Source organism: Dreissena polymorpha, chromosome 16 (assembly GCF_020536995.1).
Source record: "Dreissena polymorpha isolate Duluth1 chromosome 16, UMN_Dpol_1.0, whole genome shotgun sequence".
NCBI lineage: Eukaryota > Metazoa > Mollusca > Bivalvia > Myida > Dreissenidae > Dreissena > Dreissena polymorpha.
Window position 1 is genome coordinate 47,081,666 of NC_068370.1, and position 21,084 is coordinate 47,102,749.

General features: G+C 36.5%; 1 protein-coding gene across 2 annotated transcripts in view; it reads right to left on the reverse strand.

Moving 5' to 3' along the window:
• LOC127862129 (trimethylguanosine synthase-like) overlaps positions 1–17,696 on the reverse strand; it is a 32,336-nt gene extending 14,640 nt beyond the window's left edge. Inside the window, exons 1-6 of one of the 2 annotated variants that reach the window (XM_052401120.1) lie at positions 17,555–17,696; positions 12,026–12,135; positions 7,993–8,108; positions 7,080–7,288; positions 1,546–3,088; positions 324–473 (exon numbers count right to left, since the gene is read on the reverse strand). In XM_052401120.1, coding sequence (XP_052257080.1) covers positions 324–473; positions 1,546–3,088; positions 7,080–7,288; positions 7,993–8,108; positions 12,026–12,132 — 2,125 coding nt within the window. In that variant the 5' untranslated portion in view covers positions 12,133–12,135; positions 17,555–17,696. Of the gene's footprint in view, positions 1–323; positions 474–1,545; positions 3,089–7,079; positions 7,289–7,992; positions 8,109–9,215; positions 9,346–12,025; positions 12,136–17,554 lie in introns of those variants that run through there. The other variant, XM_052401121.1, reaches the window with a different exon arrangement.
• Positions 17,697–21,084: the final 3,388 nt, after the last annotated feature.

The following is a 21,084-nucleotide window of genomic DNA, read 5'->3' on the forward strand; positions in this document are numbered from 1 at the left end:
ATACTGGTGGAACATTGGCAAAAGCCAGTTCTAAATTTTTTTATTGTAAATGACTGAAAACTAACCATCACATTTTCTATTTGAAAGCAAATTTTTACTGCTTATAAGCAGATATACATATTATTCATTTACCGGTAAGCAATATTTACTTGTTTTAAACATTAAGGTATTGATGAATTAATGGAATTCCCTTAAATTTTCCCACACAGCTTTGTGAATACACGGTCTGATATTTTTTTGACAACGCAAAGACCAATGTTTTTTTGTTTTTTTCATAAATGTTTATTTAATCAGGTACAACCACCACCAGATGCAATGCTCACCTGACAAAGGCAGGAATGCGGATGTCCCACCAGACTGACTGAGACCCTGCTGTCTGGTCCTCTCTACACGCTGTTTACGTTGTCGTCTGCTGCCATCGACTGGTTCATCTGTGTCTGGACATTGATCATTGTGACTGGAGTCATAGGTTTCTGAAAAGAAAAACACTTCGATGAATATCCATGTGTATTGACACAACACTTTTTTCTTACAGCTGAGATATGCTTTCAATGAAAATTTCAAAACCAGACTTCCAAAAGTAAAATGTCCCTTTAAATTTGAAAATAAAGAAGTTTTTTTTATTGGAAGGAAATTTTAAACAAGAGTTCCAAAGTCGGAGACATATGCCCCCCAAACAGGGCTTTGAACTAGTGACCCAAATTTCAATAGAGGTCATCTACTGTCCAAGGCCAATGCACATGTGAATTATCAAGCCAATCGATCAATTCGCAAGCACAAACAAAAATTCCCACCCTTTTCCCATTTATAAAATTAAATGGGTGAGGAATATATATGTTTACAAGCTAGTTAGTTATGGAGGTTTTGTTTTCCAATCAATAATCTTATCAGCATTGAATATCAAACAAAAGTTTTGCAGGTCGCCGTGATGTAATGGATATGGTGTCCGCCTAGCGGCCGAGAGGTCACGGGTTCGATCCCCACCGTGGGAGCTTTCTTTAGATCTCTCCCAAAGACACCAAGTACTGGTTCGAGAGCGTTTATATAAGCCTTCGGCTTTTGATGCAATCAAGCTAAAATAAAGAGGTTTAAACTAAAAAAAAAAAAGTTTTGAATACAAAAATTAACATTTCTTCAACAACAGACTTAAATCAGTATGAAAAAAGTTTTCCGATAAAAGTATACAAAGAAATAGATAGACTAGGGTGCAATCTAAGATTTGATAATAACAAGAATAGTTGGTTTTGAAATGTTGTCATTGTGCAAATGGGATGTGCAATAAATATGAATAAACTGACAAGAATCAGTATGTTCATTTTAAGAAGGGATTGGAGGATCCGACTACTTATGGTTTTAGCACTGCAGGATAGCCAAAAAGCTTTTAAACGCTTGGCTCTCATTTTTTGGCTTTTCCTTAATGTGTTTACAAAATTTAGGTTCACATGACACCCATAGATTAAATATGGATTCTTGAATAATACCTTGCACCTTGCATTATTTCCGGTCTAACAAAACATGCACATTTCAGTAAATTCTTTTCCTTACCAACATCTATGGCAGGAGTCACATCTGATCCGTCTCCTAGATTGCAACCATTCAAACACGTTGAAATCTCCTCAGTAAGTTTGGCAAGTTCCTCTTGAGTCATGTTCTCCAATGCAGCCAATCCACCTGGATTATCAGGGTCTTCAATAACATATATGATATTTTGTGTGTTCAATGCATCTATGGTTCCACTTTGATTGTTAATATCATTACTTTCACAGGCACTGTGCTCACTGTCCATAAATAAAATAACTTCATCACTGGATTTAGCATTTTGTTGCTCTTCTACAAGTAAATCTTGTAATGATCCATTTAGTTTAGCTCTCACACTTTCCAATTCATTCTCATCCTTCACAACACAGAGTTGACCATGTTCATCAACAACAGCAATACCCTCAGCAACACAAGCCTCTGGTTCTACATTCAAAGCTATTTTCCTGAATTTCTCAGCAAACTGGTTATAGTAGTACCAGTAACTCTCTGTGTAGTGGTCATTCCACAACTCTGTCCATGCCTCGCTATAACCTCCATCATCAACCTCGTTTTCAACTTCTCTATTTCCATGTTGAACAACATTCATATCTTTTTCCATATCATTATCTGTGTCAGTCTTATTTTCATCTACCGCTTGTTCTACTTCGGTTAATGTTCTCATTCGACCAAATTTTTCAGCACCACAATACATGGATTGAGACTGGCATGTATAGTTATGCATCATTTTTGTAGTTTCACTTAGTCTGTTTGCAAAGTTTTCAGCATCTTGTTCTGTGTTACAACCGCTAGACAAGACTTCACCTGTATTACCATCAAACTGTTCAGTTTGATTCTGAAGCCTAGCAACTATATCAGCTTTTAAATTGGGGCACACATTTTCTACAACCCTATTCAATAGCCTGTTATGCTGGCCCTTCTCATTTTCATTTGAGCATACAGTTTCCAACTCACTTCTTCCATTCCTGCTGATACTGTTGACATCCTTTGCCAGTTTGTTCTTATCATCACCCGCACCATCAAATTTACTCATTGAAGCCACATTGTTTTCATCTAAATGTGTGACATGGTCTCCATTATAATCACAAGACACTTCATTTATTTTCTTATTTTCTATACCATCAATGTAATTAATTCTATTACACATAACAGAATCTCCATGTTCTTTATTCATCTCAACCATCCCATCCATGGCATCCACATCATTATTAGTGTCAACCTCTATTACAGCTATAGCTGGCACAGCCTGAGTGTTGTCATAGTCAATCTGGTCCGGGTATTTGCCCACCCAGCCTTCCCATACCAAATATTCCCCATATTTACCCCAGTAATCCTGCCAGACAGTTTCAAGGTCATAGCCAACTAGGTGAGGATTTTTCAGACCATTTTCTGATTTCTTCCCCAAAGTTGCCTTTATGGTTTCATCGTCAATCTCACTAAAGATGTTTGATGTTTGATTTATATCATTAATATTTGAGTATTCAGGTTCACTAATTGTTTTCTGCTTCCTTTGTTTTGCCTTTTTTCTCTTTTTACCTCTATTCTTTCCGGTCTGAAACATAGAACACACGCATTTTTAGGAAGATATAAAGTTCCATCTTGCTACCTTATATAATAGCCAAGATATGCCCTGGACATTATTACAGCATGAAAATAAGTGCAATAACTATAAGTAGTGAAAAAATAAATTATGCAGTGTTATTTGTGCTCACATTTGGGGTAGAAAGTTTACCCCATTCCCAATCTCAAAATGTATATATTTTTCCAAAATGACTGCTTAGAATTCCCAATTGAAGCCCCCCACCCGCACCTTTTTTTTATTTAGCTTCCCTATCCAGCTCTATAAGTTGAACATTAGCCAATTTACAAATGAAAACACTTGTATTATCAATATTAAACCATCTTTAAGCTATCAAAGGCCATATAAGGACAAATGCCCTGCACCTGGCAGCCATGTTTTTCAACCAACCATTTTTTAACTAGTCCAAGATATCTTTGGGACAGATAATCTAACCAAGTTTCATGACAATGGGACGTAAATGTGGGCTCTAATGTGTTAACAAGGCAAATTTACCATTCACAACAGACAAGCTTGCGCTCTGGTGAGCTAATAATAAAGACAAGCAAAATCGTTGAATAAAAGTGATATTATGGGCATTTTTCACTGTTGAATTGAGCTGAAAAGAATAAACAGGTCAAAAGAGCTAGTTAAAATATGGTTACTGACCAATATCTGGAACTCGTCTTGCTTCCAGTTGTTTATAAAAAGTATATATTATATTCTATATTTTACATGACTGGTGAGTCCTCTAAGCCGAAATGATCCGTAAAACAAAATGGTGTCTTTGTGTCGTATGAACGAATCTGCACTAAAACGTAATTTATTTACATCGTAAATCGAATTATTTCTGTTGTCAGTTGTCAAAATGAAAGTATGGTTGATATTCAAATGTATAATTTTTCTCTTTCCTGGATATTGCTTTAGTATGTTGCTGCATTAACAAATATAAGGGTATATGCAGCGAAAACACCAAAAACAAGGGCTGTTTGTAAAACATGCATGCCCCCCATACAGGCTCTCAGTTGTAGTGACAGCCATTTTGTAAATATGTTTTTTGTCACTGTGACCTTGACCTTTGACCTAGTGACCTGAAAATCAATAGGGGTCATCTGCGAGTCATGATCAATGTACCTATGAAGTTTCATGATCCTAGCCATAAGCTTTCTTGAGTTATTATCGGGAAACCATTTTACTATTTCGGGTCACTGTGACCTTGACCTTTGACCTAGTGACCTGAAAATCAACAGGGGTCATCTGCCAGTCAGGATCAATGTACCTATTAAGTTTCATGATCCTAGACATAAGCGTTCTTGAGTTATAATCCGGAAACCATTTTTCTATTTCGGGTCACCGTGGCCTTGACCTTTGACCTAGTAACCTCAAAATCAATAGGGGTCATCTGCGAGTCATGATCAAGCTACCTATCAAGTTTCATGATCCTAGGCAAAAGTGTTCTTGAGTTATCATCTGGAAACCATTTTACTATTTCGGATCACCGTGACCTTGACCTTTGACCTAGTGACCTGAAAATCAAAAGGGGTCATCTGCGAGTCATGATCAATCTACCTATCAAGTTTCATGATCCTAGGCATAAGCGTTCTTGAGTTATCATCCGAAAACCATTTTACTATTTCGGGTCACCGTGACCTTGACCTTTGACCTAGTGACCTCAAAATCTATAGGGGTCATCTGCGAGTCATGATCAATCTACCTATCAAGTTTCATGATCCTAGGCATAAGCATTCTTGAATTATCATCCGGAAACCATTTTACTATTTCGGGTCACAGTGACCTTGACCTTTGACCTAGTGAACTCAAAATCAATAGGGGTCATCTGCGAGTCATGATCAATGTACCTATGAAGTTTCATGATCCTAGGCCTAAGCGTTCTTGAGTCATCATCCGGAAACCACCTGGTGAACAGACCGACCGACCAACAGACCGACATGTGCAAAGCAATATACCCCCTCTTCTTCGAAGGGGGGCATAATAAACAACGGTTGCGATAGACTCCTATTAACTGTTAAATGCCCATAATATCACTTTAATAACCCCTGACAAATACATTTTGTTTACAGATGAGTGTAAATCCCTTGATATACGGTATAATCCTAAACAAGAGATGTGTTTGTCAGAAACACAATGCCCCCTAATGCACCGCTTTTTTTGTTGACCTTTGACCTTGAAGGATGACCTTGACCTTTCACCACTCAAAATGTGCAGCTCCATGAGATACACATGCATGCCAAATATCAAGTTGCTTTGTTCAATATTTCAAAAGGTATTGCAAAACTTTACTGTAACCTTAAAGTTTTGGGACGGAATGACAGAATGACAGGCAGACAGGCCAAAAACAATATACCCCCGATCTATCGATCAGGGGCATAAAAAATAAATGAGTTTTAGGTAATTGTTTTTATACAATTCAATTCTCTTCATAAATATCTACACACCCATGAATTTTTATTTTGAATTAGTGTATTGTATCTGAGATATATCCCTGAAAGGTTACATCATACAAAAACAACAAAGGGCAATAACTCTTATATAAGAAAGTGTTGGGTTGTGGTTCATAAGCATGGCACTCCTCCTTATTGATATCAATACAACCATGAAGTTTCACGTTGACATCTTATAATTTGTATGGTATCAGAGACATAGCCCTTAAAAATTACATCATAAAGAAAACAAAGGGCAATAACTCTTATTTAAGAAAGTGTAGGATTATTGTAATTTGTTCTTCTGCAGGGAACTTTTCCACATTGATATCTATACAGCGATAACGTTTCATGTTGATATCTTATATAGTTTCTGAGATTTTGTGACAGACAAACTGACAGACTGATGCATGGACATATCCCTCTGCCTTTTGCGGGGGATAATAAACAAAACACCCTGACACTAACAATATGACAGCTAGATGAAAATTATTATTTACGTCTCTTGTACACTGCACTTAATCACAAGTACATCTATCTACCTGTTAAGTTTGAAGTTAATACCTCTTATAATTTTCTAGATAAGCACCAGACACAAAAATACAGCCAGACAATCAACCAGGAACAAGTAACAAGTAACAGGAACAAGTAAACCTCTGTTGTGCAGGCGTATAATCATGGATAACCTTATTATTATGTGATATTTTTTTTTTAAGTCACAGAAAACCAATTTTAATAATTAAATTGCAGCAAGAAAGCAACATCATACAAGGGACAAAATTGTCACAAAACCAGGTTTTCATTGTGAAAAAAAAATCTGATAAAGGGAGAAAACTCAAACTGAACTTTTGAAATGAACAAACAAAATTAACCCCCTTTGTAAGTTTGTTTTAAAAAAAAATCTATTTTTAGTCGTGGCGACCTTGACATTGGAGATTGATTCTTTCGTGCGACACACCGTCCCATGATGGTGAACAAATGTGCCAAATGATTTTAAAATCTCACAATGAATGACATAGTTATGGCCAGGACAAGCTCATTTATGGCCATTTTTGACCTTTGAACGCAAAGTGTGACCTTGACCTTGGAGATATCGACGTAATTATTTCGCGCGACACACCGTCCAATGATGGTGAACAAATTTGCCAAATGATTTTAAAATCTGACAATGAACGACATAGTTATGGCCCGGACAAGCTTGTTCCGCCCGCCCGCCAGCCAGCCAGCCAGCCAGCCCGCCCGCATTCGCCAATCTAATAACCAGTTTTTTCCTTCGGAAAACCTGGTTAAAAACCTGGTTAAAAAAGCCTGACTTCCTCATCAACTTTGTATAAAGCGCACCTATTTACTTTAACATTAGACCATACAAAATTAACCCAGCAGTTGCCTAAAAAATGCTTAAAACTGGCCCGTACTAACCATTTTTCAAATGCTGCTTATGAACAAATTCATAAGACACTATAAAATATTAGTACACACAGTTTCTTTATCACTTTCCTGATCTGCTTTAAAGGTCAAGCATTAAATTACACAGTATCTCATACCTTTGAGGTCCCAGCTGACTTAGATTTCCCAAAGGCAAAGTTAACAGGTAAGCCCATCTGCTGCATCATTCTCAATTCTTCTCTCTGCTCATCTGTCAGCTCCAAATCATCTTCATCGCCCTCATCCTCTTCTGAATCATGCTTGCAGTTTTCATCATCAGCTTCTACAGAGTCTACTTCATACTGGTTGCTGGTTTCTAGTGCCTCACCTAAGACAGATATTATTATCCATTTTTGTACACAAATGAAAATAATGCAGTCTGCACAGGCTAATCAGTGACAACACTTTCCACCTTAACTGGATTTTTGCTGAGAAGACTTTCTTCAAATGAAAAATATCATAAAAGCGACAAGTGTTGTCCCTTATTAGCCTGTGTGCACTGCACAGGCTAATCAGGGACGACTCTTTACGCACATGCATTAAACTCCTTTTTTACAGAGCACAGCCCATATGCTTTTTGGTCTAAATGCATATCAGCCAGGCCCAATGAGGGGCAATGAAGCCTTATACATGTATTATTGAAAATGTAAAGACCACAATTCTAAAGAGAAAATTACTTCTCACTCAAGAGAGTAGTGGAAGATGATATTTATTCATTAATTAGTAAGACCACATAACACGAAACATACTGTTTCACAATGAGAATGTAATGATATTTAAAGTGAGAAAGTTTTCTAAGGAATGACATCGACTTTGTTTAGGTATCCTGTCATTAACTTAGATAATAATAAAATTCTAACAGCAATCATCTATTCAATTGTATGCTTTTAAGATCAAGTACAATTAAGCACAAAACCAATGTTTAAGCGATCCATCAGAATAATAATTCATAACACAAGCTTATCTGGGATGATATAAATCAACATGCATTAAGACTAGTTTTCGCAAAATGCAGCTCCTAATACTTCATACCATAATCTTCCTTGCCATACTGTTGCTCATCCACATCATTAATTTCAGGTTCAGTACCAGAGTCTTCTCCCCCATCCTCCTCCACATACAGGCCTTTCTTGTACAGCCAACCATCACTGAAGTAGAATGTAGAGTGATATCAATAACATAATCCATAGACTCTCAGGGAATAATCTAGAATTTACTATCTAAGGGTCCCAGGCCAAAATTAATGAGTCCAACTTGAAAAAGAATGGGTCCCAAATTTTGAAAGATACCAAGTAGTGAAGAACATTTAAGTTACACTAGCTCAATAACTATATTTTGCATTAAATTTTAATAATCTCTAAAACATAGCTGAAATAATTCGCGTTCAGAATAAATCTGAACGCTGAAACTCCGGTCTGCAAAAACCATAACGAAAATTAAATACAATACTATTATATCAATATGCTTAAAATTGCAAAAGAACATAACCAACTCATAAAGTTTTAGTTAATTAGTCCATTTTTACCTCAAATAGCGTCGAATTGAAGTTAAAAGGCATAATTTGTTTCAGTTAAACTTCTGCTTAAATCGCAATACAATCACTGACCTCTCGCCATGTTATGAAATATTTAAATATCAACCAATCAGAAGAAGGCATACGGTGTAATAGGCTGCGTTATCGATTAAAATCTACCTGCCGTATACAGCGGGCACAGCGATTGGAATTGAAAATGTGAGTAGTGTGTTGATTTAAATTGGTCAGGCGTGCAAAATTGAAAGAGTCATAACATAATTCTTACGGAACATTATTCAATTTATTGAGAAATGAATTATCTACACAGGTATGTAAATATTATTGCAATCCGTTGATATTAACTGTCTGATATCGGGGCTTGAATGTTGCGCACCAAATTCCTTGCGCATCAATATAGACAAAGAAGGAAAACTCTCGCTATTAAAAAGATAGAGTGGACTATTGACGCCAAGAGTCTGCCAAAGAAAAAATCATCAAAAGACTCTTAAGGCGGCAATTTATATTGACTACTCTAAAACAGTGAATTTTGAAACCAAAAAAGAAATTCAGGATTATCACTATCTTGTGTGCCTTCACATAGGCTATAAGTGTCTATTACATGATTGTACCCTGTTACAAAATTTCAACTTTATTCAAGTCAATGATAATATTATTGTTAACATTCGAATTGCGAGCCTGATAATATTATTGTTAACGTCCGAATTGGGAGCCGTTGACCTACTGTTATTTAAGTTTAAAGTTGTTTGTTTTGGATCTAGCTTCAACACCTTATTTCGGAGGCATTATTCCTGTATTATTTATGACTAAGTTACAAAAAGTTAAAGTAGGCCTTCATCCCGGGACTCTAGAATATATCATAACACACTCTATTTAAAAGGTCGATTCTAATTGGTTTGTTTTATACAGCAGCGGCTCAACTAGAGCCAATCAAAAGACTTGTTGCAGTCTTCAAGCCTCATTCGGTTAAACTCAGCGTTCATTGTACACTTTTGACTCATACCCAAGATGGTTCGTACTTATCGTGATTCGCGTATGTGTTAACGGATTCGTTTCATCAATGCGTCCAAGTGGACGCACATATTTAAAAACTATGCGTCCATTTCAATATTTGTGCGTCATAGACGCGGGACGCGCATGTAGATTATTCCCTGGACACTAGTATAAATGACTGGGGCATAGGATTGGTTCCTTTATAATCCATTAATAATCAAGCAGCATTAAGTTTTTACAAAGGTTATAATTATATCTTTAAAACATATGACAGTCACTATCTAGTTAATACATTCCCATTTTGACAAGGTTTCAAACACAAGTAAAATACAAATTACTTTCAATTATGTAGAAATTCAAACCAGGATAAGCCCTAGGTTGCTCAACTATGACTTAGGGGAATTGAAATGTTTTTAGCAAAGTTTGTGATGTTTCCAACATCCTTTTCAAACTAGGCAGAGATATCATTAGACAAAATGTTCTGAGCAAGTTTCATAATATTAGACAAAAAGTGTGACTGGTAGAGTATTAACTCACAGGTGGTTAGCGTGTGGCTATGATATTAATTAGTGAAAACATCATTTTGAATGATAAATAATCATATTATAACGAAAAATTAACTTTTCTGAAAAAAAATATTTCACTATCAAATATATATATAACAAGGTATGCAACTCAAAATCACCCCATAACGGGGTGCATCGCTTTGAACAGCCATATCTTCATCAATTGTGCAGCGATTTTCACGATCTCGGTCTTATTCAACGCAGAAATGAATTTCCTTTCTGGAAATGTATATGTCTTGCAATATTTTTACAAATGCTGGGTCAACTTTTAAGAAATAACACGATACACAACACGCATGACCCAGTTGACAGTGATCATGCTGTCTTTAAGACTGAAATCTTCACGGAGTAAAGGGCAACTTCCCTACAAAGTTCATGTAGTTCGATACCATAATTCAATAAAACGTATGAAAAAACATTATTACCGTTCTTGTCGTTACATTCTGCATCAAGACTAACTGTCCAGCGCCGTTTGAAACCTTTGTTTACATACATTTCAACTAACTGACATTTTAAACATACGAGTGATTTCATTGGTCCAATGCGGAGGTGTGTCTTTACAACTGTAGATTTCATTCATAAAGAATACATGATCACTGTCAACTGGGTCATGCGTGTTGTGTATCGTGTTATTTCTTAAAAGTTGACCCAGCATTTGTAAAAATATTGCAAGACATATACATTTCCAGAAAGGAAATTCATTTCTGCGTTGAATAAGACCGAGATCGTGAAAATCGCTGCACAATTGATGAAGATATGGCTGTTCAAAGCGATGCACCCCGTTATGGGGTGATTTTGAGTTGCATACCTTGTTATATATATATTTGATAGTGAACTATTTTTTTTCAGAAAAGTTAATTTTTCGTTATAATATGATTATTTATCATTCAAAATGATGTTTTCACTAATTAATATCATAGCCACACGCTAACCACCTGTGTATTAACTTGGTTGTTCACTGCATAAAGCCATACAAGGAAACTTGCACCTACTGGTTGCCATCTCTTTCAACTGACTGCAATCATTTTTAGGTTCTGCAAAAATATCATTTTAACAAATATCATTTAAACAAGTTACTCTTAGCTTGTTGACCCAAGGAGAATCATTTGAACAAATTTTGCAGATGACCTCCTTACAATAATGCATGGGAAACCTTGGTGAATGGCTATTAATAGGATTGTTTTAAAAGTAGATTCATATAAACAAAACAGGTGGAACAAATTTAAACCCAGAAGCAAGATTTTGACAAACTTTGTAGAAAACCACCATACGATGTATATTGCTTAATCCTTGTTACAGAAATGATAAAAACTTCTCACAAGTTTACAGCAGCACTATAATGCAACTGCTAGGCGTGATGCAAACAAATGCAGCTATTGTACTCCTTCTACGTGTGGTATTGTGGCTGTTTGATATCAGTAAGAATTTTTGTATTTCATACATAACTTTTGTACGTTGGAATTTAAGTAAAACAAGAAATCGGATTTCTTTCTGTGTTAACATTTCTGTGTTAACATTAACACTTAATGCGATAAAAAAATACATATAAACAAGACAGGGCAGCCCATCCATCATATTCCCAGCTCAACTCTGGGCTTTAACTATTGAGAAACTATGCACAAATATTTATCCAAGGCATGTAACATCGTACGGAGGATTTCTTCCAAGTTTGTTATTGATTAAGTAGGACAAATTCATTTGAAAAGAGATTATTTTGATTTTTGGACTACATAGTAATTATTTGGGCTATACAATTCTTCATGGACTATAGTAAAACAATGTTTGGTTCAACTTGCTGACAGACAACATACATTATGGTATCCTAAATGCTACCCAATGAGCAATTTGTGCACAGGTCACCTGAATACTACCTGTTGAAATACAAGTTTGCATCACACCCAGCGACTACTGAGGACAGAAGAAAATGAAGATTTCTCCAAAGAAAACTTTAAATACTGGGCCATTGAAAAATTACCCAATAAAAGCCCTTGTGCAGTGGCATTTCACATCACTGGCGTTCTCAGTGCCCAGCCCTGACACCTCCAACTGCAGCTCTGCTATATGGTCCCACTGGTAACACATCTCCTGAAAACAGACATTATGTTAATGAAACTACAACATCACAGTCCCACATCAGGTGTTAGCGTTTCTGATTGTGAATCTTACAGCTGGCGATTTAAGTTTAAATTGGTAATGAAAATGGTGATTGCAAAAAAATGATATTTCTCTATAAGTATATAAATATTCCCTACGTTTAAAGAGAACTCAGTACCGATTTTCACATGAAATCGCCATAAAAGCTCCAGGTGGTAATAGATAATCCACTGATAAAGAGATAACCAGATGCGTGTATCGTATATTCAAGCCACTTTACACAGTCATGTATGCTGACACAGATGTATCATGGGAAAATCTCGGGTAACGTATTAGTTGCAGAAATGTGAAGTTTCCAATCGGTTACAAGAATGCTTATGGAGGCTGGGTTATATGGCGACAATTATTTTTGATTGAAGTCGGTCACTGCGTAAGCGTTTATCGCAGGTTGATTAACAATGAATCACAGTTGTGGCATTAATATGTGATATAAAACCGGTAAATAAAGCAGTACATTAAAGGTGGTTTGGTCCATAAGATTTTATAAGAACAGAGCAGAATTTAACAACTCTTCAATTGTACAAGCTTCTTTGTTACAGATATTCAAAGTTTGTTTGTGATTACAAGTAATTTAATAAATTTACCTCATTATTTCCTAGACACTATTTTACAGAACAGAACATAATTTATTACACATAAACTTTACAGTTTATAGTGTTAAACAAAATGATAATACAAAATACATAAATACAGAAGGCTGGTTTTTTAAACAAAGGAATTGGTATCTATAGTTGTTGTTTGCCACAATTTGTCTTGATATGATGATATGATATGATCTAAGTATCCCAACATGCACAATAAAGAAATGACTCAAACTCAACGAACTTCTTTCACCATTTATCAGTGTTTACCTGAGTAAAGTAAAACTTATAATCCTGTAAGTCCCATTATCAAATTTAATAGTATAAAACACATTTTGTTTGTTTGCCCTATGAATGCCCATTTGCCCATTTTATTTCAATGTAATAAATGACAAACCAATATAACATACATGTAATTGTTCCTCTATTTTCCAATACCTATTTTTTTAGTATCTAAATTTTCTAACACAATTAATTTTTTTAATTTTTAAGTGTCTGAAAATGTAGAATATTTACGGTAGTATTGTGTATATGATTTGTATAACACACTTTGTGTACAAAAATATCTATAACACATATAAACTAAATGAACCTAAAATTAAATGTTGACATGATAGCATTATATTGTTTACTCTAATCTGATATTTTAATGGGATAGCTATTCTTCAGTTATTTCATTTATGCCTTTTGTTTACAAATCACTACAGTCAGTAAACCAGTTTAGAATCACCCAGAAAAAAACATTAATTCTTTTGACCAAAATAATTTCTTTCTGGATTTAATGTCAATGTGAGAAGACGTAAAAATAAAGGGTTACATTTCAGGTTTTTTTTTTACTAAGAAAGTGACACCGATATTCGGCGTCTTCCCCTACCAGAATTTTTCCCCTCAAAATACAATTTCCCCACCAAATATATCATTTTTCACCAAAATATAATATTTTCTCTCAAAGAAATGTTTATTTTTCCTTTGGGCATTTGACAATTATCCAATTTGCATCATGTACAACGATCTTTCTCTCTCTCTCCAGACGAATACAAAGTGGGGGTGTGGACATTTATTACATTATTTTCCAAAAATGCGAAAAAAAAATGGGGGGGGGGGGGGAGGGATTCTTGGGTGCGATGGTTGGACGGTATTTCAAACATAAAATAATTTAAAAAAAAAATTGTGTTTTTTAACCGTTTCAAAAAAAATAAAATTGCGGGGGGGGGGGGGGTATAGTGTGAGGGTGTGTTGGTCATTTGTGAGATGATCTTAAAAAAAAAAAAAAAATTAGGGGGGGGGATTCGGGTGGGGGGAGGGGGGTGGGGGGATTCTTGGGTGCGATGGTTACATAACATAAAATAATAAAAATAAATATTTGTGTTTTTTAACCGTTTCAAAAAAATAAAATTGGGGGGGGGGATGGGGTGGGGGGGGGTATAGTGTGAGGGTTGGGTGGTCATTTGTGAGATGATCTTAAAAAAGGGGGGGGGGTTGGGGGGATTCTTGGGTGCGATGGTTGGACGGTATTTCAAACATAAAATAATTTAAAAAAAAAATGGGTTTTTTAACCGTTTAAAAAAAAAGAATTGGGAGGGGGGTGGGGTGGGGTGGGGGGTATAGTGTGAGGGTGTGGTGGTCATTTGTGAGATGATAAAAAAAAACAAAAAAAAATTTAGGGGGGGGGGGAGAGGGGGGAGGTGGGGGAAGGCATAGGGGATGGTTTGGGTGGAGTCTATTGTGGTATGTCAGGTAAGAGTAGTTTTGTCAAAGTATCAATCAAATCTAATCATAAAAAGAAGTTATGGCAATTTTAGCAAAATTTAATAATTTGACCTTGAGAGTCAAGGTCATTCAAAGGTCAAGGTAAAATTCAACTTGCCAGATACAGTAACCTCATGATAGCATGAAAGTATTTGAAGTTTGAAAGCAATAGCCTTGATACTTAAGAAGTAAAGTGGATCGAAACACAAAATTTAACCATATATTCAAAGTTACTAAGTCAAAAAAGGGCCATAATTCCGTAAATATGACAACCAGAGTTATGCAACTTGTCCTTTTACTGTACCCTTATGATAGTTTGCGAGTGTTCCAAGTATGAAAGCAATATCTATGATACTTTAGGGGTAAAGTGGACCAAAACACACAACTTAACCAAATTTTCAAGTATAAAGGGCCCATAATTCCGTCCAAATGCCAGTCAGAGTTACATAACTTTGCCTGCACAGTCCCCTTATGATAGTTAATAAGTGTTGCAAGTATGAAAGCAATAGCTTTGATACTGTAGGAATAAAGTGGACCTAAACACAAAACTTAAACAAATTTTCAATTTTCAAGTATAAAAAGGGCACATAATTCTGTCAAAATGCCAGTCAGAGTTACATTACTTTGCCTGCACAGTCCCCTTATGATAGTTGTAAGTGATGCAAGTATCAAAGCAATAGATACTTACGGAATAAAATGGACCTAAACACAAAACTTAACCAAAATTTTCAATTTTCTAAGTATAAAAAGGGCACATAATTCTGTCAAAATGCACACCAGAGTTATCTAACTTTGCCTGCCCAGTCCCCTCATGATAGTAAGTAAGTGTACCAAGTTTGAATGCAATAGCATTGATTCTTTCTGAGAAAAGTGGACCTAAACGCAAAACTAAACCAAAATTTTCAATTTTATAAGTATAAAAAGGGCACATAATTCTGTCAAAATGCATGCCAGAGTTATCTAACTTTGCCTGCCCAGTCCTCTCATGATAGTAAGTAAGTAAACCAAGTTTGAATGCAATAGCATTGATACTTTCTGAGAAAAGTGGACCTAAACGCAAAACTTAACCGGACGCCAACGCCGACGCCAAGGTGATGACAATAGCTCATTTTTTTTTTTTCAAAACAGTTTAATTCCATTGTTAGTCAGATATTTGTCATTTTGTGCTTGTTGTTACAATTGTGCAATCTAACCTATTAACTGTGGAGTAACTTGATTTGATGATAAATAAGCATGACGATAAATTAATTTAAAAAAATCAGAGACGTAAATATATTTCTCTAAAAAATACAAAACTTTACGTTCTTGGTTTAAAACGGTATAAAATAAAATTTGTTAAAATAGATCTACTATTGTTATTTTGAGTAACATAAAGCAGTGCTCACGCTGCTGCCAGACATTATCGCCAATGGCGATTATTTTATCCAACTGGCTATTAAATAATAGTATTATTTCTTAAAATTGTCTAGAAAAAATGGCGATTATTTTATCCTCCTACATCAAAAAACAAATTGCCTCTTAATGTTGTCCGGCGAACGCGAAACGCCTGCAAATCGGGCCATCAAGCAGGAAAAATAGATAAACGAGATTACCTGTGTACACACTCGACCCTGTGTATCAAAAAACAATTGCCTCTTAATGTTGTCCGGCGAATGCGAAACGCCTGCAAATCGGGCCATCAAGCAGGAAAATCGATAAACGAGATTACCTGTGTACACACTCGACCCTGTGTATTGTCATACACGCGTCAATAACTTTTGCGACATTGTGGCCTGGAGCGTTTTTCTAAATCAGTGTCCGACAGCAGTGATATATTTCGGAAAAAACGTTTTTAATCTCCCCGTGCTTTACCAATTATCGGTAACTGTTAGATCTTTGATAAATTTTCGCCAATTATTATTTAATCGTCATGAAATCGCCGCTTATATTGTCGGCTGGTTTAGTTTTTCACGTCGTTTTTTCTGCAATTAGATTACGTTGAACATTGCTTGATGAAATAATTATTTAATCGCCATCAACTAATTATCCCCGTAATTACCGCTGTTGTCGTCTGCTTTAACATAATGATTTCAATTTTTAACCAGGTAACCTGGTTTTTCCAATTCAAAGGGACCCGGCATATTCCATGGCCAGCAAACACGTGTTTGGAATTACACTGAGGTGGTGACGCGCTGTGACGTTAATTGATGGAATAAATCATTTACAATTGATATTGGCCTCTGCCTACAATATTGCGGCCGATGGCAAACGTCGTATAAAGAGATAAAGTAGTCGAACGATATGCACATTTTAGATTATGCATATTAATATTTTATATTATGCATATTTCATGTGCAAAACGCGTACAATTTTTCGGATTACCGTTTTCGGATTCTGTATTTTTTGTCGATTATGATTTATTTTCGAAGTTCATAATAGCAAAAATAGAATGACGAATACACATGCGGTGATACGGAAGGTGTGGTTGATAATATTTCGAGTTGTATTCACCAAAAATTGCAATTGAAAAAACTATAAAAAATAGTATAGCCCAGGGCTCAGGGTGGGTTGGGGCCTCTGCCCTTAATTCTTATGTGTATGTAACTGGAGCTTAGATCTGGTTTGTTAAAGCACACCCACAACATTGAATGTATTCTTTATTGTAAAGCCATGATAATATTTTATAAGAAAATGACACACTGATATTATGCTTGTTTTTAAGTATATATTTATATTATAACTTAAAACCAATAGATATACATTTCATAAAACATAGATAAAATGAGATTCATTGTTTTTCTTTTTTTTTTGCCTTCAGTACCGTTTTGCGGAAAAGTCCGCATATGTTTTGGCTATTATTTTTTTAAGGAAAAAAATTATGGCGATTATTTTCTGAAGGCCAGAGTGAGCACTGATAAAGAAAATGTAGCCAATTTGTAAAAAACAAACTTTGAATAAGCCTTTTAGGATAACAGGAAAAAGTGAAACTTGTTCTGTGTCAACTAATAAGTCATGTAACACGATTGTGTCAGAATTCTTACCTCAGTTTTACGCCAATATACTTAAAATGTGTGGTCTTTTAGCAATTCTTGATTTCAGATGTGTGACTGATTGAGATTATAAAGAACACCAAATAACAAAAATCGCCCGCATGAAAGATTCGCGAAAATATGTGGCATATGCTGGACATTTGAGGCAAAACGGTCGAAGTTGGCAAAGCGGTCCAATGTTAAAACGGTCGGTCTTTCGTCATTGAAAATACACACCCTATTTCCAGGTATGAGAACTGTAATACAAATACTATTTCCTTGCAAATTGAAAAGCCTTTTTGCTTCAAAAACAGAGTTTCGAGAATATTCACCTTATTATTAAGGATTTTCAGACAGTCCAAGTTTAAAACTTCCAACATTTTCCGCCTTTTAAAAACAACAACATTATGTTCAAATTTTACTCTACTGGACAAAATAGTTTGATTAGACACGACTTGTGTGGAAATTATTCATAAATGAATAAATTACATTCGATTTTATGATTGTAGATAAGTGTTTTATGTCCCTCTCTGAAAACTCGAAAAATATCAATTTGGTATTAGTAAACCAGTTCTAGTCTGTTTTCACCAAGGACGACATAAACCAGCAAACTCCGCATCTAACAAGCAGGGTAAATGACAACATCGCTCCACTACACATAAGTGAGGATGGTGTACTCAAACTGCTGAATAACACCAAAGTTCATACAGCAGCTGGTCCTGATGAACTCCAAAACAGAGTCCTGCAAGCCTGTGCTGTAGAGGCAACGCCAGCCAATGCGGCAATCTTCCAGAAGTCAGTAGACACAGGCGAACTTCCTAAGGATTGGAGAGACGCAAACATTGCCAACGTCTTTTAAAATGGAGATCGCCACTCACCAGAGAACAACATGCCAGTATCACTCACCAACATGCCAGTATCACCTGTGTGGTCTCCAAACTACGAGAGCATATTATCTGTCGCCATATACTCAACCACCTGGACAAGTACAATGTTATGACAAACCTTAATCATGGCTTTCGCTCAGGTTACTCTTGTCAATCCCAACTTGTTGCCACAGCCCATGACCTGCTCGGATACCATGACCAGAACAAACAGGTTGACACCATTATCCTCGATTGCAGTAAGGCCTTCGAAACTGTGCCCCACTAACGCCTACTGCTGAAGCTTGATAACTACGGCATACGCGGTCCTCTACTCAACTGGATATCACACTTCCTCACACAACGAGAAATGTGCGTGGTGATTGAAGATGAGAAAAACCCGTCAAATTGCTTTAGGATCTGGCGTCCCACAAGACACATTGTTAGGGCCCCTGCTGTTCCTCTGTCAAAATTATGATCTACCAGAAAGGGTGAAATCCCATATCAGGCTATTTGCAGACGTCAACTCAATTAAATACCATCGAATTCTACAAGAAGACCTTGGAAATCTACAAAAGTGGGCCCAGGATTGAGGAATGCGCTTTAACTCGAAGAAATGCTATCTTCTCAGTTCAAAATCGAAATCTCCTTTCTTCTACACCATTGATAACACAATTCTCAACAAGGGACAACATTGTCACAAAACCAGGTTTTCAATTTAAAAAAGTCTGATAAAGGGAGACAATTCAAAATGTGCATTGTTAACCCCCTTGTTTCACATTTAATCTATTTATACTGGTGGCCACCTTGATTGCAATTTGAAAACAAAGTCTGATAAAGGGAGACAACTCAAAATGGTCATTGTTACTGATTGCCCATAGTTACCCCCTTGTTTCAAAATCAATCTATTTGTAGTCGTGGCGACCTTGACCCTGGAGATATCGGCGATATTCTTTCGCGCGACACACCGTCCAATGATGGTGAACAAATGTGCCAAATAATTTTAAAATCTCACAATAAACGACATAGATATGGCCCGGACAAGCTCATTTATGGCCATTTTTGACCATTGAACTCGAAGTGTGACCTTGACCTTGGAGATATCGACGTAATTCTTTCGCGCGACACACCGTCAAATGATGGTGAACAAATGTGCCAAATGATTTTAAAATCTAACAATGAACGACAAAGTTATGGCCCGGACAAGCGAGTTCCGCCCGCCCGCAAATCCGCCCGCCCGCCCGCCCACCCGCCCGCCCGCCCGCCCGCCCGCCCGCCCGCCTACCCGCCCGCCCGCCCGCCCATCCGCCCGCCCGCTGACATTCGCCAATCTAATAACCAGTTTTTCCTTCGGAAAACCTGGTTAAAAACGAGAATCCATATTTAGGTATTACTTTCTCCAATGACTTGAAATTGAAAACCCACACCTCAAACATAAAACGGGCCAACTCTACACTAGGCTTCCTGGGACGTTACCTCAGATACTGCCCCAAAGCTGCTGGCTAACCGCATACCAAGCGCTCATTCGTTCCAAACTTGAGTATTGGGGTGTAGTGTGGGACCCATACAAGAAAGGCGACATAGACAAGCTAGAGCGAGTCCAACGATCTGCGACACGCTTTATTACTAAGGACTACAAATCCAGACAAGATGGGTGCGTATCAGCCATGCTGGACAAACTAAACCGCCCCACACTACAAGAGAGGCGACGTCACCAGAGATTGACGTTCTTGTACAAGGTAGTTTAAGGGCACGTACCGGCTATCAATATTGATCAGTATCTGTATCGTTTAAGACCGAAACGCACTTTCAGGGCTAAGAAGTTTGAAGACTACATCCACCAAAATATTGTGTTAAATTCAGTGAACAATAACTCTAAGTGCTTTCAGCCAATACATATTAACTGTGATAATTTTAAATTCTCGTTCTTTTCGCGAACCATTCTTGACTGGAATTTACTGTGAACTCAACATCTACTGAGTGTTTTAAGACCACAATATCGGCAAAGGTGGGACCTTTGCCTAGCTTTTACAAAGTACATGCGCACTCCCCGTTGAATAAAAGCCAATCTTGGTCATTTCAACGTATCCATTCAGATTCAGATTCAGAAGAGCCAACACAAAATACAAACTTTGAAACCAGAAAAATATAAATCTCTAGTAATACGTTTTTTTAAATTATCAAAACAAAGAGCAGAAACAAAATGCAAACTTTGAACACATACAGTTTATATAATGTATCCTCTAATCAAAACTAGACAACTTTTTTAGTATTGTGAATTTATTTTTTTTAATGTATTGATTAATAATAAAATATGCACACACTTGCCTAAAATTAACCATCGACGTTCTGTTTTAAAACAAGAGGGCCATGATGTCCCTGTATCGCTCCACTTTTTTTTATGCGAAAAAAGCGTGCAATGCACATGGGTTGAAATGTACTCAAGCATGTCTTTTTCTCTTTCTATCCCTCGTCCCACTGGGCGCTTAAAGTTGGAAGGGTGAGCATTTTTAAATATGGAAAACGTTACTACGGTGTTAACTAAACAGACTAAAAAGCCCGGGAATTGTCGCATAGGTCCTTTGCTTATAACGTAGGTACATTTATCTCTCCAAAAGATATTGTCGTTCTTTCTATTTCACATATTTTTAGATGCTGAAGATCAAATCTACGCATGTT